Source organism: Sciurus carolinensis, chromosome 8 (assembly GCF_902686445.1).
Source record: "Sciurus carolinensis chromosome 8, mSciCar1.2, whole genome shotgun sequence".
Taxonomy (NCBI): Eukaryota; Metazoa; Chordata; class Mammalia; order Rodentia; family Sciuridae; genus Sciurus; species Sciurus carolinensis.
The window spans coordinates 138,596,866-138,619,185 of record NC_062220.1 but is presented as its reverse complement, the minus strand read 5'-3'; the positions used below and the strand labels follow the sequence as shown (position 1 = coordinate 138,619,185).

Here is a 22,320-nt window from a genome sequence, read left to right as displayed (position 1 = left end):
GCGCTCCTTCTGCTGTGAGGAAAGTGGAGAACCCAGGTGCCCCTCAACGGCACACGCACAGCGCAGATGCAGGGTGTGCACACAGTGGAATACTACTCAGCCTTAAAGAAGGAGGGAATGACAGCATTTGCAGGTAAATGGATGGAGCTGGAGAATAAGCCAGTCCCCCTAAACCAAAGGCTGAATGTTTTCTCTGATATGGGGATGCTGATTCACCTTAGGGGGTGGGGAGGGAAGGCAAGAGGTACTTTGGGTTAGGCGGGGGCTGGGGAGTGGAGGGAGGGGAGAGGGCGTGGGGTAGGAAGGATAGGACAACGAGTGGGACGTTGTTACCCCGTGTGCACGTGACCCGACGTGAGTCTACATCGTGAACAACCAGGAGAACACGAAGTGACGTATGACGTGTCAAAGTGCATCCCACTGTCCTGTATAACTACTTAGAACAAATTTAAAAAGAAGGAAGGGCAAGTGGAGAAATCCTGGGCGACGGGTGTAGCTTGGTGGTGGGACGCTCGCCTAGCATGGCCGAGGTCCTAGGTCCAGTTCCAGCTCCACAAAGAATAGAAACATATTAGTAAGGGCTTGTATTTGTACAGACAGAGCCCAGAAGGGTACCCGAGAAGGGCGTTTCAAGAGCCCCTCTTGTGAGCCAGGCACGGTGGCACGCGCCTATAATCCCAGCGGCTCGGGAGGCTGAGGCGGGAGGATGGAGAGTTCAGAGCCAGCCTCAGTAAAGGCGAGGCGCTAAGCAAGTCAGTGAGCCCGTCTCTTAATAAAATGCAAAATAGGGCTGGGGAGGTGGCTCAGTGGTCGAGGGCCCAAGTTCAAGCCCCAGTACCCGCCCCAAAAAAGAGTCCCTCTTGTGGAGCAAGGGGACCGAGCAGAGGGTCGTCCCCACTGCACGGGGTGGTCATGAGATCACATGACTCCCTGGGTGCAGACAGCTCTGAGAGCACAAGGGGTCAGCAGGGAGGAGGCGGCTGCTCCAGACGCAGGGCCCAGGAGCCGCGGCTCAGTGCACAGAGACGTCCTGCTACTGACAGGGCGGCCAGGCTGCTGGTGCAACCAGGGCGGGCCCGGGCACAGCAGGACACGTGTCCAGCGGTCCTCCATCCAGACCTCCCGGGGACCATGTGACAGCGGCTCCTCGGGCAGCTGGCACACGTGGGCACAGACTGGGGGACACTGGCTCAGTGCAGACTGCCAGGTGCCAGGCCAGGCGGTTTGCATCTTGATGGGTGAGGCCCGTCGCGGATCAGAGGCCGGGGGGGCACCCGGGAGGGGGCGCCTCCTCTTCATGAAACGCACCCCGGCCCTGAGCCTCAGAAAGTCCCGAGAGGAGGACGCTGAGGTTCAGGGAGGCGAGTGCCCACCTGGCCCACCTGGCCTTTCTTCCTGGCACCGCCGGGCTGCGTCTACGCCCCTTCCAAGGCGCCCTCCGCCTGGCCCTCTGCCTCCCGGCCCGCGGACTCCAGCGCCTGGCGCTGTTGACTGACGGTTCTGCTTGGAGGTCCACCTTAATCACCGGGATGCTAACTGCGCTGATACGAGCATCACGTCGCCGATCACACGACGCTGATGGGCGTTCTCGCAGGCGGACTCCACCGCGCCTCTCGTCAGGGCGGCAAGTTGCGTCTTCATCACAAGCCGGCGTCTTCATCCGTGGGCAGAGCTCGGGGGCAATGCCACCAGATGTGGGTGGGCCGACAGGAGGGAGGGTCTCTGGGCCTCGCCTTCCAACCCAGGGAGGAACCACTGACTCCTGTCCACTGAAGCCAATCAGAGGCCTTTCCTCAGATGTCTGCCTCCTCCTGTCCATTCGCCATGCTGGAGTGGAAAGCCTGGCGGTGGCTGCCAGGTAATTCCAAGCACCAGGCAGGACTTGGCTTGGCAAAGACGGGGAGGCCCCGGGGCTGAGGCTGAGCGAGGAGCGGAGGGGAGGCAGGCACGTCACAGGGAAGGTTGGTGTTGAAGCCCCAGCGTGACCGTCTTTGGAGACGGGGACTTCGTGGAGGTGACAGGTTAAATCCCACGTGGGTCCTCGTTCTTACAGGAAGGGCCACAGCAGCGCTCACTCCCTCCCAGCTCCCCTCCCACCCGCCACGGGAGGGCACAGCCAGGAAGGAGCCCTGGCCAGCACCAGCCGCTCCAGCCCCCACGGCTGGGAGGACACGGTCCCGCTGCGAAGCCCCCAGGGGGCGTCGTGTTAGGGCAGCCCCGGTGAAGAGCAGGCAGGCAGGCGGGATCACGGCTCCGAGGCGCCCGAGCTCAGCGGTCAGGAGCAGCGAGGTTCTTCTGAGCAGTGGACAGAGACGGCCTCGGGAGACGGCTCGGGACCCCAGAGCCGTGGGCGTCCTGGTCCCTGAGCCTGCAAATGTGAACTCAGCTGCAGGCGGGAGCAAGCAAGGCTCTAGGGAGGGGAGAGCACCCGCGATCCAGGTGACCCCAGGAACCACGGCAGGAGTCGGGGAGAAGGCAGGCCCGAGCGTGGGCTCAGAGGTCTGCGAAGACAGCACGGGCCAGGCCGCTGGCTCAGAAGATGGAGGAGGCCACCAGGAGGCAGGGGAGGAGGAGGCCGATGGTCGGGCCCCAGGGGACAGAGGCCAGGAGCAGGTAGCAAGGAGGACGATCTGAGCAGGGCAGCTGAGAAAGGCCTGAGCATCCTTCTTCCAGGGCGGAAGCCTGTGGATCGGGCCTGGCCAAGCCGCGGTGCCCCTGCCCGCCTCCCGAGGAGCCCCTCCACTCTCTGCCCAAGTGGTACAGCCGCTCGGATCCCGCAGGCCCCTGGCTCCGGGAGAAGGCACGTGGCCAGGTCTGGCCCGTCAGTTACAACCATCTAGGATTGTCACGGGACCAGATCCCAGCCAATGAGAGTAAGGACTGGTTTTTGGGTTTTTTTTTTTTTATTTTTTTCTGGAATCATCAGGAAAGACAAGCTTTGCCATTTCTGTTACAGTCGTTTCTGCTGCAGCTGCCAAGCTGGAAGGATGTCCGTCTACCTATCTGCCATCTTCAAGAACAGCCTGTCTGAGAATGGCGGCCCCAGAGGAGATACCAGCACTGAGGACAGAGGGAGACTGAGTCCTGACAAGAGCCACCGAGGCCCTGGATCCAGCCGCACCTGAAGCCTAGCAGGACTCTCCGTAAGTCACATAAACCAGAAGACATTTTCCTCCAGTTATGCCCGTTCTCAACTTGGGTGTCTGTCATTGTAACTGAAATTTCCTGACATCCCTCTGGAAACCACACCCCAGTCTAGAGCCTGAACGTCTCCCCAGCACAGAGACTCCTGACAGCAGGGTGCTGTCCTTCCTCTCCCCAGCACTGACGCACACTGGCGCAGGGCGAGTGCCAATCAGTGCTTGTCACATGACGCACGCCACCCACTCGGGTGGATGAAGGAATGAGCTCTCCTAAGGGCAACCAGCCTCCGATGTTCCAGAAAGTAGACCCAGCGCCACTCTCCGGGCAGGAGCACGGAACAGGGTGCACTGGTGGAGCCGGGTCTCCCGGGGGCTCTAGTCCAGCCTGCGGGGAGCCGGGTCACCGGGTCGTGTGCAGACAGACAGTGAGCCACCACCGGGAGCAAAAGGGCTCCATCCACACAGTGGTAAGTGCGGAGCAGAAGAACCCAGCAGGGCCAACGAGACGGTGTCCCAGCTGGACAAGGCTCCACTGGGCGAGAAGCCCAGACTGACCTCCTGAAGCCACGGGCCTGAAAACGGTCCTCACCAGGCCCTGAAATCAGGGCCCAAAGAGCCAGCGGTTCCCAGGTTGGCTGCCCACGAGGATCACGTGCAGAGCTTTGCAAAAGAGCTGCCCAGTGTCCATCAGCAATGACCAGTAAACAAGAGCGTCTAGCCACGCCACCAAGAGCGGCTTAGCCACCAAAGGAGCAGCACGCTGATGGACGCTGCAACTGGACAAGCCTTGAAAACCCTCGCTAGGGACAAACGGTCACAGGCTCCCTGATCCATTTCCAGGACAGAGCAGTTGGCTGCCCGGGGCCAGGAGGTGGGACCGGAGTGGCTCTAGGGCCCAGGGCTCCTGGCGGGACTGAAGGGCTTCACACTAGGGGCGGCGGTGGCCACGTGGCCCTGAAGGCCAGCCACACACTAAAGTGGACGCCTGTGGGCTCCGTGGGATCAACCACAACTTTGAAGCCAATTTTCTAAAACAGTGACGCCAACTCGCTAACGACCGTTCGTTCCCATCGTCACTTACCTTCCAGCTCACACAAAATCACTAAGGCGTTAGGATTCCACGTCCGGGAAAGATGAGACCAAACCCACCCAGACGCCGGGGCGGGCCTCGGAGGGACAGCGCTGACCGAGCACGCGCCGGGTTCGTCCCCAGCACAGCGAAACCAAAACAAAACAAAACCACCAGAGGGAAAAAAACCCCGGGGACATGCCCAGGGACTCTGCCCAGCACCCGATCTCAAAGGCGCTCCCTCCGACTGTGAGAGCGGCAGACAGAGCAGAGGCACACGGGCCGGGACAGGCGCCCACCACCAACGGAAACGCAGAGCACAACAAAGCCCAGCAAAGGCCAAGACCAGAGCTCACCACCCCCGAGGGTGGAAAAAGGACCCTCTGCAGGAGGAAGTGGCTGCGGTCCCCAAGGAGAGAAGAGAGGTAACTGCACCCCCATGTCCCCTTTCCCGTTCCGGCCAGCCATGTGTGGGCTCTGTCCTGTCCCGGGCCACCAGTACCCGTCAACCACACACAGCCGGGCAGTTCACAAAGGGGTTGGCGGGGCCAAGCCACTGTGTCCCCAGCCAGATGGGTGAGTCGGAGGCCAGAGGCAGAGGAGGCCAGGAGGGAACCAGGGGCACACGCCACTCATCCCACCAGCAAGGAGCCAGGAAGGACCACAGGAGCTGTGCGTGGGGATGGCAGGCGGGACCGCCAGCAAGACCAGCAGTGAGCGAGTGCCAGGGAAGGAGGGGCGGGGCCGGGGGCGGGGTCGGGGGCGGGGCCAGGGCTCTCCCGGGACTCAGCCTCCGGGCACGTGCCAGTCTGCCCCGCTCCAGCACTGGGCGGGACTGAGTCGCTGTGCAGACTCGCGACCGGAGTCTGCAGGTTGAGGTCACTCAGGCAGGAGGAGCTGGACAGGGAGGCCAAGCACATGGCGGGGGATGACCCAGATCGGGGGCAGGAGGCAGTTCACACCCCTCACTGCAGACTGGAGCGAAGCCCCTCAAATCGAACACACAGGACCCGAGTGTCCAGGCCCCCAGACCTGCTCCAGCCACGGCCCAACCCAGCCGCAGCAGCTCCTGCCCCCCAGGACCTCAGGACAAACCCCGAGGGCCACTTGCAGCCTGTCTTCTAGGGACACCCCAACTCCTCTCCTACGGTGGTCACGTCCACCCTTCAGAGACTGACCCTGCCGCCTCCTTGCCAGACGTGGCCGGCACCTTCTCCCCTCGGCCCTGGTCCAAGCCCCGTCACTGCTCCCCAGAGGACAGCAGCAGCCCCCCTGGCCCCCGGCCCCCCGCTCCGCCGCCTCCTGCACCACAGCAGAGCGAGGCTTCTAATGAAGATGGATCGGGGCCGCTGAGCCGCGGGGTCCTCCGGTGTGTCCCCGTTCTGCTCAGGGCCAGAGTCAAAGCCCTGCTATGGCGAAGCCCCGTGTGCTCTGCCCCTCGTCTGCAGTCGGACCTCCTCAGCTCCATGGGCCCTGCTTTCTGCTCAGGCGACCTGGCCTCTTTGGGATCCCCTTGTGACACCTGGTAGCTCCCACCCCAGGGCCTTTGCAGGTGCCTCTCCTGCCACCTGGAGCACCCTTCCCCAGACAGTCACAGCGTTTGCTCTTTCCTGTCCCCACATCTCTCCTCAAGCTTTACCTCCCTGGCCTGGCCTCCTTGGACCACCCCGTCTCAACGGCAGTCCCCCACCCAAGACCCCCAAAACTACCTGCTGCAGTTTCCTGCTTGCACTTAGCGCCTGACCCCAGCTTCCATTTTAATCGTTGATCTTGTTGATCACCTGCCGCCCCCACCCGAATGTCCGCCTGCACTGAGATTCGCGTCTGCCCATTCAGTGACTGTCCCCAGAGTCCAGAGCACTGCCTGACCCCCAGTGACGAACGGTGACTGACCAGGCCAGCGGGCAGGTGCGCGGAGGATGCGGAACAAGGCCTGAGAAGGCCCAGAGGGTGTCACAGCCGCCTCCAGCGGGCCGGGCAGGAGCCTGGGGCGTCCGCGCTTCCTGCGAGGGAGGCCGTCCCGACTCGCCCACGTCCTCACACTGTTCTTAACAAGGCGAACACCCTGGAGAGCCGGGGCCAAGAAGCCGAGCCGCACTCTGCCCGCGGGAGCCTGTGGCCCTGGCCACTGGGCCAGACAAGGGGCCAGAGTCTCCGGCTCCCAGGCGTGACCGCCACAGCTGCTGGAACAGAGGGGCCCTGTGGAGAGACGGGAGCCCCTCCTGGCCCTGCCGCAGACCCTGCGGGCGGCACAGCTGAGCCCGGGCCCTCCCCCCAAGGCCCCAGCAGGGTGTGGTCAGGACCCTGCCCAGGGAGCAGTGTCCAGTAACCGTGGCTGTCCCGCCTCTGGCAGCGTCTGCTCTGAGGGGCGGGACACAGGCACCCAGGAGGCCCACCCGCCAGCCTGTGGCCACTTAGAAACGCTTGGCTGTGCCGGGCCACCAGCCTCCACAGACAGCCTTGCTGGTGGACTCCTGGTAGGAGAGAGGCCCCAGGTCCAGGATGGCAGGCTCTGCCTCTGGTCCCAGGCCTCCAGCCACCGCCTGCAGCCGCCATTCCCTGTCATTGCCAGACAAGAGCCACAGGGCACAGACCCTCGCCCCAGAGCAGCGCTCACTCCAAACCAAGTCCATCCCGCGGACGCAGTGGGCCTCCAGTAAGTCCTGTGGACGGCGCCCAGCGGCACAGCCTGAATCCATCCGAGGAGGGCCCCTGGCCCGGGAGGACCTCGGTGGGTTTGAGGTGACCTGGTGAGTCGGGACAGCCCTGCCCTGGGCTGGACGGGCTTCGAGTAGCCAGGGACCGGGAGCCTCCTCCGCGTGCAGCCAGGGCGCGGGCTTCTCCGCGGTGCCCGTCTGGCTCCCAGATAAAACCCAGGCCCCTCGTGCACCTGGACCCCGACGCATCCCCAGGACGAGGCCGCGAGGACGGGCCCTGAAACAGGACGCCCAGGGAGAGGCCAGGCACAAGGCCCCGCCAGCCCGGCCACAGGGCCCCCGAGAGGCACAGGTCTCCTGTGCAGTCAGGAGAACATTCTGTGGCTTCAGAAGCGGACGGCGCAGGTGAAGCTCGCCTGGCAACTGATCGTTTTCAAGCCCAAATTACCTCCCCAGGCTCCCAGCCCCGAGGGTCCCGCCAACCTCCTGCCCGGCCTGGTGCTGGTTCCACCGGACGTCCCGGCAGAGCTCCGGGGGGACCAGGGTGCACGTTTCTGGCTCTGCCCAGGTCGTGCCTCAGTTTCCCCAAGTGGATTCGCGGAGGAGTGGGGGTAGATGCCCTGTCCGGAGCCACCCTGCCCAGCGCTGGGGCCACCAGCCAGTCACGGGCCCAGGGCGCCCGTAATTGAGCACGTTAACTGAACTGGAATGACAGGAGAAGCCAGCCTCGCTGGGAGGGGACGCTGACGCTGGGGCGGTGACGCTGGGTGACACGGCCGCTCGTGACAAGGACCGAGGAGGGAGGAGTGGGGGGGGTGCTGGCGAGCGGGCGAGGGGTTCGGCTTGCAGGACGGATCGTCCTGGAGACGGAGGGTGAGGCGCAGCGACCAGAGCCCGGACACACAGCACCACAGAGACAAAAACCCACGGACTCGGTCGACCAAGGGGTGCAGAGCCTCCCTGTCCTCAAGGAAGCCCTGCTGCAGGGCGCTGGCCAGGAGGCCTCTGCTCAAACAGGAACGAGTGACACCTGAACGGCCACCAGCTCTCGACAGCAGGGGCCGTGACCCCAGCACCTCCCCAGGGCCCGGCACGCCACGGGTGTCCCAGCAGAACATCCACCCAGCGGCCTGGGGGAGGCGTCCACAGAAGACACCTCCGCTCCCGCAGACCGTGGTCACTCTGGGGTAGGAGCGGAGCTTACCGCCCCCACTGCTCTGCAGAGAAAAGCCGAAAATCCCAATTTTTATATTAGATCTTCCGGCTCTTAAATATTGGCTCAGAGATTATTAAATCACTGGCTGACTGGACAGCTGATGTCCCCGCGCTGTACCAACCACAGGACGCGGGGCTCCAGCCACCAGGGCAGGAGGTTGGCGCTGCTCCTTCCCCTGTGGACATCAGGTGCGGCAGCCCCAGGACCCGCCGGAAAACCAGGCGGGGGACAGAGACCACCAAACCCCCCTCGCCCCTCAGGAGCCTCTGGAGGACGCGGAGGAGCAGGAGCCACCGCACCTCCCGTCACACGTGGCTCAGCCCAGGTGACTTGGGATTCGGACTCGAGTTTCTCACACTGAGGACGGCAGCGGCCGCCACTGTCACAGAATCTAACAGTCAAGATGAATCCTCGTCGGGGGGTCGAGCAAACAGGGAGGGGCGGACGCAGGCGGCTGGGGGGACAGCCAGGACGATCACAAGGCAACCGAGGCTGAGGCTGTGGCCCCACACGGCTGAGCACGGGACGCCGCGTGGCCAGGACTAAATGTCCTCACCAGTCAGACCAGAGAGCACGCGGGGCCACGGCTCGGGCAGTCCACCCTCCATCGCCCACCCCAGCCGTCCTCACGAGCTCAGGAGCCCAGGGCCCCTGCAGCCTGGGGAGAGGCTGCGGAACCTCGGGCAGCAGACCTCCCTGACCCCCTGGCCTCCGGACCTCAGGGGCCTGGGGGCAGCTCCGCTCCTCTCGGGTGAGCCTCCCATCAGGGCTCCGCACACATCCCACGGCAGGTGCTGATTGGCCCAGCCCAGGTCACATGCCCAGCCCCACCCAACGCCTGAGGCCGAGAGATGGGCTGCTCTGATTGGCCAGGCCCCTGTCACCCTGGGAGAAGGGCAGAGTCAGACCTCACGGCTTCCCAGAGGGCGGCTCTGCTCCCCCCAGAAGAAGGAGCACCCCTCTCAGAAGGAAATGGAAAGTGGCCACTATCGTAGGACGGGACGTGGGAGAGGACAGCAGCAAACCACACCAATGGCCCCCAGGGCGCGTAGTAGGTGTTCATCAAGCTCTGGCCAAGGAGGAGTGGACTCACCCCAGGGGGCAGGGACTGCGCTCCTGTTTACAAATGCAAGTGCCACGGCCAGAGAAGTTAGGGAACCCACCCCGGGTCACAGAGCCCTCAAGTGGGAAGCTGGACGGGAACCGGGCAGGGGGCACCTGAGTGCTGCCCTCAGTGTCCCGGGCACCTGGAATCGTGAGTGGGGGAGACACGGCTGGCAGAAAGGCAGAGGCTCAGAAGGAAGCGGCGTGAGGCCCCCGCGTGGGCCAGGGCAGCCCTGTCCCCCTCGCGCCTGTTCAGATCCTGCAGGGAGCGAGGCGGGGACTGAGGAGAGAAGGGGACGGGACCAGGAGACCCCTGCCCGCGAGCGTGTCCTCGCCCTGACAGAGGCCCAGCCACGACGGTGTGGTGCCCACACCGGGAGCCACGCCATGGGCTGGAGCCCAGCGAGGCCCACGCCGCCCCCCGCACGCTGCGCCTGGACCCCACAGACCCTCCTGCACGCCGAGCCCCGAATCTAAAGAAAACCACTTAACTGGGCCGGGCGTGGGGGGCAGGTGGGTGGAGAGGGAAAAAATATCATAAAAAGAAAGAAAATTCCCGTGATAAATGCCCAGCGCTGTTTGGAGAGCCCTGTGCTTTCAGAAGAAGCGCGTGTGCCCGCGAGGGCCCCCTGGACGACGGGAGCTTCCAGAACATGGAGAAACAGCTCCCACCCAAAGGCTGGCACCCCACGTCCTCTGGAAATCACGCGCCAGAGCCACTGGGCACAGCCCTCGGGAGCACGGGGCCACCTGCCCCGGACGACCATCGCGGGGGCCAGGGGTCTGGATGCCGGGACCCAGCCCCACCGTGCCCCCTGCACCTGCTGCCCCCAGCGCCCGTGTCCCGCGACTCCATGACCTCCCGCCAGCTCTGTCTTCTGCCACCGCTCAGCCACACCGGGCCGTCCTGGGTGGTGGGGACGGTGGCCCCTCACGCCACCCGGCACTGCAGGTACTGAAGCCTCCCTTCCCACCTGTGGGGTCCCCACCCCAGGACACAGGAAACTCGCCACCTGTCCACCCCAGCGTGGGACCCGGGGCAGCAACTCAGCCCGAGGAGCTCACGCTCGAGGCCCCAGGAGAGGCGGCCAGACACCGGGGGAGAGAAGCTACTCGGCCAAGGTGAAAACCGGCTGCTGACGCGTTCCCCGCAGGAAAAGGGCCGCTTCACGGGGAACCTGAGACCAGGGGAAGGGGATCTGGGCTCCTCTGCAGCCCTTCCAAAGCCGCCTTCCTCCCCTCCCCTCGCCAGAACAGTGTCCTGCACCAGCCAGGCCAGGCTTATTCAGCAGGAGAGCCCAGCGCCGGCACCTGGCAGGATGAAATCGCGCACAAACTCCACGCAGGGTGTGCACGTCCGCTCCCCAGGTGCGCCCCGCGCCCGCCGAGGCCCTCGCCACAAACCACGGACCACGGTGCGGGAAGGGCCGTCCCCCGGGGCCGAGCCCCTGACCTTTAGCAACCTCAAATAAAGACTGACTTTCCCAGGCTGTCTTGCGGCTAGATGGGCCACGTGACGAGGCCGAGCCAGGCAGCGTAAGAGAACGCATCATGGGCTCGTCCTTGAAAGAGCTGATGCGCATCCCTCACCCTTTCTTCATCGGCTCCCCCATCCTGCTGCCTGGAATGGAGAGGAGATGGCTGCACCAGCAGCTGCCATCTTGGACCATGAGGACAGAACCTTAAATGCTGGAAAGGAATGAGCACTTCAGGGGACAGGGTCACAGAACCGTCCTGAGCTGCGCAGCTTCAGAACCTTAACTGATAGAAGAAACCAACTTCTGCTTCTTAGGTCATCAGTTTCAAATCTCACTCCCTCACGGGCCCAGCCTCAACAGACATCCCCGAGTGACCGAGCTGCACGCCCCAGAGCCCCCGACCACAAAGCCAGAAGGTTCCCGCCGGTCCCAACGGCACCCAGAAGCCCTGGCAGGAGCAGGCTCTCTTCTTAAACATCAGCCTCACTTCGGCCAAAAGAGCCAAGGCGCGCCTGCCGCCCTCCCGGGCACCGCTTCCCTCCTCTGGGGTCGCCATGCCAGCTCCCTGCCCGAGCCCGCCGGCCCCTCTGGCCTCCCTCAGAAGACAGCATGCCCTGGAGACGGATGGCATGGCCTCCGCTGGGCGCAGCCCCTGAAGCAGGCCCTGCTCCTGCTCCACCGCGGTGCTCCTGCTGCCAGCAGCTGCACACCTCCCGGAAGTGGGGTCGTGGGGTCAAAGAGCAGGGGTCACCTTAATGGGGTACAGCAGGTCACATTCCGAATAGCCACGTCTGCACCAAAGCCACACCATGAACCAAGAGCACGATAAAGTGTCCCTGGCGGGCAGCCGCCCCAAGGACAGGCGAGAAGCAGGCAGCACCCTTCACAGGCTCGGGGAGCTGCGTCCTCCTCCGGCAGAGTCTCCTTGGGAAACAGCCCGTTCCACTTCCAGCGCCAGAGGTGAGCTTCCGGCCTGCAGGTGGCTGATGGGATACCCTCCTCCAGCGCAGGTCAGCACCGCGCCCAGGTGAGTCTAGGAGGTCTCCGTCCTAGGGTCCTCGCTGGGACGACTAGGAAGGAGACCTCTGACCTCTGCCAGCCAGGGGACAGGCTGGGGCTGACTGCAGCCCGCTCTGCCACCAAGTAGAGGAAGCGTGTCCAAGAAAGAAGTCACGGAGGAAAAGATCCAGGGGGTCAAGTGAGAGAGCAGAGGCTCGGAGCGGGAGAGAAGTGAGCTCCTGGATGGAGCCAGACCTAAACCCCTTTCCCTCCTGAGCTTCCCAGCTCCAGGGAGCAGTAAATTCCCACTCTTGTCCCTTGCAACCCAGAGAAGCCAGACTCTCCCAATGGTACTCCTGCCTTTGGCACATCATCTGCACGAGTACACCCAAAACCTCAGCGTCGGAAACTGAAAATATCATAAGCCTGAGAGGCAAAGATAAACACAGGGAAGGCTGCACTCATCTTTAAAACGATCCAGTAAGGGGACAAACCCAGATCATAAAGGAGAGCCATGGATCCGAGTCACCTGGAGTACTAAATAGCCAACCAGTGGGCTGCCTCGGTCCCAGAGCCCCCCAGCAGAATCCCTCCAAGGGGTCTTCTGAGCTGCCAGCCATCAAGCGTTGCCTGCAGAGCAAAAAATAGCTCGTACACACATGTGCTACTATTTTTAAAACATTACATAAACGCTACTGTAATTACCAAAACCCACGCATTCAAAGGCATTACTAAATTGATGGCGACTTGCGATCAATATGTTTTTCCTTTTCAACCCAAAGATACCAAACCCATAATTCTTTTCAGCTGGAGAAACGATACTTTTTTTTTTTCCTTGACATTAGAAAGGGCTCCTTGCCCTTGAACACGCTCAAAGTACCGTAAACACACAATCACTGAGCAGGCCCTGCCTGACCACTTCAGGGACTCCGGTCTCTACCAGGGCCAGAGAGTAGACAGTTCACTTGAGCTTTGTGGGACATACACACAACCTCTGTTGCAACTGCTCGACCCTGCCAGGGTTGTGCCAGATCAGCCATGCGCAAAATGTAAACAGACAGGCATGGCTGTGTTCCAATAAAACTTTATTTACAAAAACAAGTGGAGGGCCAGATACCGTCCATGGAGCACAGTTTGCTAATGCCTGGCCCTAAAGGTGCAAAAAATAACAAGCAACACATCGGGAGCCAAGGCCAGCACAGGGTCAGAGGGCATTTACACAACCCTAAAATGTCCCAGGAATTGATGGAGGAAATAGAATTTGATTGACAAGCAACTTTTCTCCACGGCATCTACTAAAGAAAGCGAGATCACCTGCATCAGCCAACTCACGGTAAAGTCTGCCAGAATAATCACACCGTCAACACAGGAGGAATCTCAGTGGTTCCAGTAGGAAAAATGGGCACCAGAGTCCGACAGGTCACAAAGCAGACCCGAACCCTGCTGGTGCCAGCCACGCTTCTCCTGGGGCGGCTGCCTGACAAGCCCCAGTCATCAAGTCCCCTCAGCCATCAAGGCGGCATTGCCGGTGACCGCCACCTTGACCGAGCACGCCGGACTCCGTGCTAACACGCACCCTCATCCTCTCGTGAATCCTCCTGCCTCCGTCCTCCTGAGCGATGTGCCACATCCCCACCTCACAGATGTCACGGTGCAGGTTCCCACACGCACCCTTCCCCTCGGGGCTCCTGGGAGACCACAGGCAAAGCAGCGCCCAAGTCACAGATGAAGTTCTGTTTGTTAATTTCATCATGTAACAAAGATTGACTGGTCCCAATGTGGTTCCAAGTCCAGTGATAGGCTCGTAGTAGGCACTCAATAAAACGTGCAGACTGAATCCAATCTGGCAGCAAGGACTGCGGCTCAACTTTCAAAGCAACTTACCAAGTTTTACCCCATTTGTTTACAATGAATCAAGATAAGTAAATTTTTTAAATGTAAAAAAATAGATGAATAAGTTCAAAAAAATAACTTACCAGATTTCAGCACTCACAGCTCCCATCAGGTCCAAGTCCCCACTGTCTCTGCCTGGACTATTGCAGTAGCCCCTCAGGGTTGCCCTGTTCCTGCTCCTGTGGGCCGGAGCACGCCTCACCTGCACACACCTGCCAACCGCCCGTCTCCCTAGAGCAAAAGGCACGTCCTTGCAGGGTCTGGTCCCACTTTCTGCTGCCATCCCTTCACTCCCTCAACTTGGCCTTGCTGACCTCCTTTCTTCCTTTGTCCCTGCCACGTCCCCACCTCAGGACCTTTGCACTGGAACACAGTGACCAGCCCTCCTCCCTCACCTCCTCAGGTCTTTGCCCAGAGCTCACCTCACTGTGACTCTGCATATGAATCACCAGCCCCCGGAGGGCAGCCCTCCCGCCTCCCCTGCACATCCCGCAGCACTTACAACCCTCAGCGGCTGTGGCTCGGGGTCTGTCCACCTAACCCCCAGGACAGGATCTCTACCCACCTGACTCTCTGTTCCATCACCCTCCCGAGAACAGGGCCCCTCATAGCCAGGTGTTAGAAATGACCAGGTCAGACATGCAGGGCGAGGGGTGGGGAAGGGTCCAAGGAAGGGGACCAGCAGGGTTCAGAGGTCAGGTCCCCTCACAGACGGGGACACTGAGTCCCAGAAAGGCCAAAAGCCCAGGCCTGGGCCATGATACCGCGGCTCTCTGATGGGAGGAGTCTGCGGCCAGCTGTGGCTTGCGGCGGCAGTGTGCGCTGGCCCGGGGAAGTGCCCACACCCTGCCACCTGACAAAAGGACATTCCCACCGACAGCTGCCTGCCCAGCCCCACGAGCCCGTGAGGACCGAGCAGGCTGTCACCAGCCCTCCGGCCTCACTTCCCGCGCTCCCTCCTCCCTGTCCAGGCGTCCCCTCCCGCTGCCCAACCCCTTGGCACATCCAGCAGCCGGCAGCACAGATGGCACAGGACAGAGGGGACACCCCAGGGGGCAGGACCAGCACGGAGTCCACAATGCCCAGAGCAGAGGACCACAAAAAAGACGCCAGGACGCAGGCCACCCCAGGGCCCGCGCAGGGCCAGGCAGCTGAAGGCCCGGGAGGCGCCAAGCGCGGCGGCCGGGGCAGGAAGCTCAGGCTTGTTTGCTGCGGTGCATCCGGAGCCCGGGCGGGAGGCGTGCGGAGCAGAGCGGGACAGACGCTGGCGACAGCTCGCTGACTCACCCTCCAGGACCCGGATCCCGGCCGAGCTCAGCCACAAGGAGCTGGTGCCCCCAACGGGTTAACTCAGGTTAGCGCCGCAAGACGCCGCTCAGAAGCGCCGGCGAGCTGGACACTCCATCATCCAGAGTAATAAAATCCAGCAAATCAAATTGGACTCCATTGATTTTCTACGTAACTATTTTGGGGCCGAAGCACAAGGAGAGGGTATCGATCAGTCACGGAGTCCAGTGCCGGGGACTTCGGCTCGCTGCGCCCTGGCTGCAGAGCCCGGCGATGTGGCAGAGGCCAGGGCCGGGACTCAAGTCCCGGGACCGAGCTGCTCTCCCTCTTCCCCCAGTGGAGAACGGGCATCCAGTCTGGTCCACCCTCAAGGGAAGAGGCGAACCCAGCCCCCAACGGGCGCGGAGGTGACCGCGCCTCCTGCCTCACCCCTCCCTGCGGCCCCTGACACTAGGTGTGCGTCTGCCTCCTGGCTTCTCAGCCCACCAGGACACAGAGCCACCGTGCCCAGAGTCCCCAGGGCCCACTGCTGATTCCTATGGGGTGGTTGGATAGACAGAGGGACTGGCTGGCATCCCGGAGTGCTTGCCCTCCGCCAGGCGCTGTGCCGAGTACCCTGCAAAGACCCGCGTTCCTGCCGCCTGGACTCCACCCCGGGGCCGGTGCCTTCCAGTCACTTGGGTCTCAGGGAAGAAAACGGTCTCCTCCTCTGAGAAGTCTTCCCACGGATGGCCCGACACACCCCGTCCTATCCCCACACCCTGACCAGGAGGAGCTTGAACTGGCATCCGGGTTTCCCTCTGGTGTGTCTGAGGCTGCTTGCCTGTCCCGTCACTGCCCGACCGTCCAAGGTCACGTGCTCCCAGCTGAGGGCAGAGACGAGGCCCTGCCACTCACGGGCTGTGCTGGGGGCTCCTGAGCCTCAGTGTCCCCCGCTGGGACACACCCGCCCCCATCTCAACAGCTGCCCAGGAGCCGAGAAATCCCAGAGTAAGGGCCACCGGCAGGCAGCTCGGGTGACCGGCCTTCCCTTCGCAGCTCTGACCTGCCACGAAGCCCCGCGGCAGACCCCTCCCGACTCCGCGGCCCCAGGCCCCTCCCCCGGGCCACGCCCCCACACTGCGGCCAACACGCTCCTCTCTCTGTGACGCCCCCCAGCCTTGAACTGAGATCAGCAGGGAGGATCTCCGGGCCTGCTTTACGGATGGGGAAACTGAGTCTCAGCAAGGTCAAGGAGCGAGGCCGGCACTGCCCAGTTCTCCGACTGCTTGAGCGAAGCCAGAAACCTGAATCCCCATACTGACAGCTCCCAATCTTCAAACACCAGTGACGGCCAAGAGAAATTTGCAGGCCAGATATCCCCAAGGAGAGCCAGTGGCCCTCTGTGGACACGCCCTCCACGTCTGCTGGGTCTCCCCACTCCAAGCCCTCCCTGGCCAGGCAGCCCAGGCTCTTGACTGAGGAGGTGGGACGTGGAAGAGTCAAGGTTCCCCTGGCACATCCATGATGGCTGTGTGACCTTGCACAAGTCTCATCGCCTCTCTGGGCCTCAGTGGCCTCTTCTGTGAAATGGGGCAAACAGAAGACCCCAGCATGAGGATGCTAAAGACTCAACAAGTTCAAGGCTGGGGAGCGCTGAGGACAGGCCAGGAGTGGGGCTAGTACTCGGGGCATCGCTAATTCTGGGGCACACTGAAGAGCAAAACCAGCACCTGACACCAAAAGGAAGGGGGTTCTCCCTGCCCACGTCTTGCCCTTCAGGGAACCACTGGCTCCCTCGAGGGCCCGGGGTCCTCAAGGAGGCGCACTAGGATGGGCCGGGTTTCTCCAGCTCGAAGCCTCTGCGCGGGTCGTAGATGTACTTGCTGCAGAGACGGCAGCAGTGGGCAGGCAGGGCAGGCACCGCACGAGAGCTTGGGACCGCCCACGGTCTCAGACGCGGCCTGGCCTGGGCATCCACAGAAGCTGTGTGCGGTGGCGGCTTAGGAAGCCTGGCTCTGCGTGACCCCGGGCATGTGACTCAGCCTCACCTCCACGCACCGCCTGTAAGTGCGGAGAGAGAGCGCACCCCACGGAAAGCCAGGGCGCACCCTGTGTCCATGCAAGGGCCCTGGGGCCCCTCCAGCCCTGACCGCAGAGGACCACGGGAGCGGCGCCCTGCCTCCTGGCCATGCCAAATGGCCGCCATTCCCTGACCTTGGGCTCCTCAAGTGGAGTCACCGGCCCCTGTGGACTGTACAGGACTCGTCACCCAGAAAGGCCCCGGCAAGAGTGGAGAAGAGAGGTGGAGGGCGGCAAGAACCCCGGCCTGGCCGAGCGCGGCACTGCCCCGTCCCCTCCTCCCTCCCCCACGTCCCCTTCGCCTTCTTGCCCCTGGAGGCCAATCACTGTGCTGCACGGCCACCCGGGCGCGGCCACGACACCACGGCCTCCATGTCTCCTGTGCAGCCCACAGCCCTCGGGGAGGTGCAACCTCTCCACCCATTCAGCCCTCGACCCGGGAGAGAAGAAAGGAGCCACCCAACCGCATAGAAGTGGGGCTCCTCTGGGAACGGGCTCCTGGAAGGGCCTCACTGGCCCGGAGACCACCCTCCAGACTTCGGGCCAACAGACGAGGGGTTTCCCTTTGTCCCCCGGATCATGGCAACCACCAGGCTTTGTTGGCGCCGAGCAGCGGATCTCAGGCAGGAGCCCCACGCCTCCCCGGTTCCTGCATCCGGTGGGAGGGGGGGCATGAAGTGATTTACTCTGGGAACCTCCACTGTGCCATCGTTAAATCACTGGGGGAGGTGACAGCATTTGCATACCGCTCCTCGCCACCACCTCTCCAAAGAGCCCCAACGCACAGGCAGACCCCCTTCCAGGTCACCACCGTAATGAGAGAGCACGCCACTTGCCACCAAGGTGCCAGCAGGGCGGGGGGTGCCTCTGCCCTGCAAGCCGGCCACCCACTCACAGGGCCCCTCTGCCGGAGCACACTCCACCCACCCGAGTCCACAGACCCCCGGCATAATGGGTCACTGGAGCAAGGCACCTCATTTTCCCCAGCAGGGAACGTAACCATGCCGCTAATTTGCAAAGCCACCGCATGCACAAAAGTGGCTTGAATAATGGGGCCCCCTGGTCGCTAAGCTGGGGGATTTGTGCTGACTCTAACCAAGCAGTTCCATATGCTTCACACTCGGGAGGCTGAAAGCAGCCAGTCCACCCACCACGCTCTTTACCATGGTAGCTACCCACGCAGGAAGGGCAGAGCCGGCAGCCCGTGTGCCCGGGGGCGCGCCCTTGCCTCCGAGCGCCCCCGGCCCCTCTCCTGGAGCCGCAGCCTCAGAAAAGACCCAGAAAACCCAGCCAGCTCCACAGCAGCTCTGGTTAATCCCTCCGAACGCTTCCACCAAGTGCAAGCAGCTAGGTAGCTTTCAGGAATTTCAGCCTTGGTTTTTGAGCTAGTACTAAATATAGAGTTCTCAAACTGTCGTCTCTTTATGTCCCTGGTGGGAACATAAAGACTTACATGTGCGTCCAAGAGCCTCGGTGGCACCGGCGACTCTGCCCTAGCGGCATCTGCCAGACCCAGCTGCCTGGCTGGGACCCTGGGGGAAGGCAGAGGGCAGCGTGGCCCGGAGCAGGCTGGCCGCAGCTTTCAGGGGTGCAGCCCCTTCCCTCCCAAGACTAGGCCTCCAGAGCCACACACAGGCTTTCCCGGGCTGGGGGAGGGACAGGGACCGGCATGTTCTCCTACAAAGCATCAGGCAGACAGCATCTCTGAGAGGCTTCCCAGAGTCGCTCCTGAGCACATCCAGGCAAAGGCTGACCCCCGTGGAGAATCAAAATAGTGGCAAAGCTGCAATTTTCAAGTCTGAGGGACTGTGCACTTTTGGAGACAGGTCCCAGGGCTTCCACTGAGACGAAGCAGCCCAACCCCAGCAGCAGACCCTCTCGTGCCACAGAGGAACCCTGAGAGCCAAAGGCTCCTGCAGCTGCTCCTGAGCCAAGCCTCCCGCAGATCCATCCCCCACAAGCCCAAGGCCACCCTCTGGACCCAGCCAAAGTCAATGCCCGGTGTGTCTCACAGGCTTCCCAAGCTGAAGGTTTCATTACAGACTTGGGGTCACTTAAGGGCACCTCGAGGGAAGCCAGTGTTTACTTTTTCCATGCAGATACCTCACACATGGAGCTGGCATCCAGCTCTGCCCAGCGGCAACCTTCCCAAGACACTGAAAGCTGGAAAGTTCAAGTTGTGTTTCTCTACCGCAGATGCGTGCCTGTGGGGAGAGGTTTCCTGCGGGAAGAGCTACCTGCTCCCTAACCACGGGTCCGGATGTTCAAAGGTCTAGGAAACTGAGCTCTCAGCCGCACATGAACGTTGCTCGTGACTATTCCTGCTCATCCCAGCCTTGGAGATGCTCGGGTGGGGGAAGGGGAGGCACCGTCACTTCAGGACAAGCTTCCTCTACAGCCAACATGTAGCCACACCAAGGTGGCAGAGAGCTTTCCAAACTCCAGCCCAGACAGAAAATACCTGACTGTTTTGCCTTCGCCACTCACTATGTTTTGGCGACAGCTGCGCCGGTGCCGGCAGGGAGCCCGGCTGGCTAGTACCCGGGCAGTGGCTCTGCACATCACCACGTTCCAGGCGGCCCTGTGCGCGCTGGGGGCTGCTTGGCCACCGCTACCCTCTCTCAACCGCCTTGGGGCCGGGGCGCTAGGACGGCCCACGTTTTTGGGAGGCGAGCAGCAGGCTGGCCCTTGGCTAGAGGAGGCTGTTTGGGGAGGGGGACCCTTGAGGGAAAGGAAAACAGGCGCGCGACGGGGCGCGGGGAGGGGCTGCGGACCAGCCAGACCGCGCAGGCTGAGACACTCAAGGCCCCGCAGGTGTCCTGGGAACGCACAGTCCGGGCTACGGTGGGCAGCGGGCGGCCGGGAGAGGGGCCCCACGGACGCCCGGCAGCAGCCTGGGCCCGGGGGTGCCCCCGGCAGGGCGAGTAGGGGACCCCCACCCGCTTCCAGAGGCTGAGCGCACCCCGTCTGTTGCCCCCGTGCGCCCGGAACGGATCCGCAGGAGAGCTGGAGGTTGAGAGAGGAGGCTGGGTTCTCGCGCAGGGCAAAGGGGAACGCGTCGGGGCCCCTGGGCTCCCAGGGTCTCCCCGGATCGGTCCAAGTCCCGGAGACCGAAGCTGCCAAGGACTTGAGAAGGAGGCGGCCGCCCCGTTCGCGAGCCAACTTTGTGCGCGGCGGCAGGGGTCGGGGAGGGGGTCCCGGGACGCGTTACCTGGGCACCGGAGCGCAGTCAGCGCCAGCAGGAGCCCGAGCGGCGGCGCCCGGCCCGGGGGCGGCATGGTCCTCGGCGCGCGGTGGGCGCGGCGCGGGGCTGCTCCTCTCGCGCGCCCGGCCCGGCCCGCGGCTCCCGGGAGCAGCCCCGGCGGCTACGCCCGGGCGCCGGGCATGGCTCGCTCCCAGCGCGCGGCTCCTCCCCAGACGCAGGCGCCGGGGTTGGCGGCGTTCCCTCCGCTGAGCCTCCGCGCTCTCCCGGGCTCGGCCGTGCGCGGCTGGCGAGCTGGGGCGGCCGGGCTCAGCGCCGCGCGCCCTCGCCCGCTGCCCCGCACTTGGCCCGAGTTGCGCGGCCCCCGCCGCCGCCGCCGCCGCGGCTCCTGCGCCCCAGCGCCCGTCCCATCCCGGTCGCGTCGCCGCCGCCGCCGCTTCTGCCAGCGCCAGCTGCCGGCCGCCCCTCGAGCCAGCGAGAGAGTGAGCGAGCGAGCGAGCGAGCCCGGGGAGGGGGCGGCGCGAGGGAGGGGCCGCGCGGGGGAGGGGCCGCCGCCCGGCGACGGGGCAGCAGGCGGCCGCCCAGCCGATAGGCGGCGGGACGTGCCACTCCTCGGCGTCCCCGGGGGCGGGCGCCCGGCGCCGAGGCCTGGGGAGACCCGCGCCGGGGTCGGGCGCGCTTGCGGGGACGCGGACGGCGGGAGGGGGGTCCTCAGGTAGATGCCGGCGAGGCGGGGGCGCGGGGACGGGCGGCCCCAAGGTCGAGGTCGCTGAGGGGGCGCCTCGGCATGGGGCAGCGACGCCTGGAGAGGAGGCGTCAGCGGGGGACCGAGACCGCGAGGCCGAGCGCAGACGAGAGGTCCCGTGACTCGTTTGGCACCGCTCGGGGTGCCTGCGGGGGCGGGAGCGCAGGCCCGGGGCGGGGGCGGCGCGAGGAGTGTCTGCAAGCTCAGGGGCCCGGGCGGGCAGGGTCCCGAAACAGACCGAGGGCTTCTCAGGGAGGTCTAGGGCGCGAAGCGGGGACACTTATTTAAGGGAGAAGGCGCCTTCGCGCTTCTCCCAGGCCCTGGAGCACGGACGCGCAGGCCCGGGGCTCCCTTCTGGAAGGGGCACATTCCTGGCGTCCCGGGGACCAGTTCCCAGCGCGGGGTTGTCGCAGGGGGTGAGAAAGGAGCACCGGGGGCGAGATGCTTCCAGGTAGTGGGAAGGGTCACAGCCAGAGTGGGGAGGGAGGTGACAAGTCACAGCGGGACCTGAAACCACTAGTCCTCCTGGGGGCATGGCCCTGACCTAAGCAAGGCAAAGGGTGAAACAGTGAATTCACCGGCCGGCAAGCGGGGGCTTCCACAGTAGCCTCCATGCCTAAAAAGTTCCTCCACCCCCTGGAAGGCCCCGTGGCCCACCTGGTGGAGTCCTTGCCCCACCCCACCCCATGGTACCAGACCCTGGCTCCAGAGTCCCCGTGTGCCAGGAAAAGTGGGTCAGACTTTGCAAACGTCAACACAGGTGATGAAGGAAGGCCTTGGGCAAGAGCTGGCGAGCCCGTCTCCACTCCCTTGGCGTGCCCCCTGGGCAAGCCTTCCTCCCCCAGCCTCAGTTTCCCTGCCTGAAATGGAAGCATGACAGCTTTCACCTGTGTCCCCAGTCAGGCATAGAAGGCCCCAACCTAGGGTATAAGTGCTGGTTTGAAGGTATCCGCTGTGGACATCATCGTTCTCATTATGACCATTATTATTACGCATCTGATTTTCCTCCTCGGGGCCCAGCGCTCGCAGCAGAACAATCCGCTCCCTCCCAGCTGGCGAGGGGACGGAGAGGGACCGGGCACCTGCTTCATTAGTACAGACAGGCTCATTAGCAGAGGCTGCATCAGTCTTCCTAGATGAAAGAAGAAGAGGAGCCAGGGGCAGGTGGCCAGTCTCCAGCCCAGGTTAATTAGGGGACGTAACGGGACTCTCCTGTTGCTGCGAACAGCCTTTCTTTCCAAGGAACCAACGCCCTGGCCAAGCCCCCTTTAAGCTCCCTGGCAGTCCCTGAAGTGGCTGGGGAATGTGACTGGAGGTCTCCCTGCAGCTGGGGGTCTGCGAAGGTCCCTCTGTCCCCAGCCGGGAAGATGGTCCTGAGGACGTCCAGCCTCTCCTGGGATCCCAGCCACCTCCGGTCACTCATGCATATGTATCCACAGAGCTGAGCGCCTACTGTGTGCCTGGAA

At 63.5% G+C, this 22,320-nt stretch overlaps 1 protein-coding gene across 1 annotated transcript in view; it reads right to left on the bottom strand.

Moving 5' to 3' along the window:
• The window catches only part of Tmem132b (transmembrane protein 132B), a 339,703-nt gene extending 319,203 nt beyond the window's left edge, over nt 1–20,500 (bottom strand). Inside the window, exon 1 of the mRNA XM_047559883.1 lies at nt 20,119–20,500. Within this exon, the coding sequence (XP_047415839.1) occupies nt 20,119–20,185 (67 nt within the window). The 5' untranslated portion in view covers nt 20,186–20,500. The remainder of the gene's footprint in view (nt 1–20,118) is intronic.
• Between the last annotated feature and the right edge of the window lie 1,820 nt (nt 20,501–22,320).